General features: G+C 71.1%; 1 protein-coding gene across 1 annotated transcript; it reads left to right on the forward strand.

Annotated features, from left to right (window-relative positions):
* Positions 1-3: 3 nt before the first annotated feature.
* On the forward strand, positions 4-270 carry LOC108490349 (coiled-coil domain-containing protein 85C-like; the record flags this gene model as incomplete). Its single annotated transcript, XM_017796421.1, has 1 exon — positions 4-270. A coding segment is annotated over one exon (267 nt), but the record flags the coding sequence as incomplete, so codon positions are not given.
* Positions 271-273: the final 3 nt, after the last annotated feature.

The following is a 273-nucleotide window of genomic DNA, read 5'->3' on the forward strand; positions in this document are numbered from 1 at the left end:
CGGCGGCGGCTGTAGCGGCGGCGTCGGAGGAGCTGAGCCAGGTGCCGGATGAGGAGCTGCTGCGCTGGAGCAAGGAGGAGCTGGCGCGGCGGCTGCGGCGCGCCGAGGGCGAAAAGGTGGGCCTCATGCTGGAGCACGGCGGCCTGATGCGCGACGTGAACCGCCGGCTGCAGCAGCACCTGCTGGAGATCCGCGGCCTCAAGGACGTGAACCAGCGGCTGCAGGACGACAACCAGGAGCTGCGCGAGCTCTGCTGCTTCCTCGACGACGACC

Source organism: Nannospalax galili, unplaced genomic scaffold (genome assembly GCF_000622305.1).
Source record: "Nannospalax galili isolate Female #2095 unplaced genomic scaffold, S.galili_v1.0 C46417251, whole genome shotgun sequence".
Taxonomy (NCBI): domain Eukaryota; kingdom Metazoa; phylum Chordata; class Mammalia; order Rodentia; family Spalacidae; genus Nannospalax; species Nannospalax galili.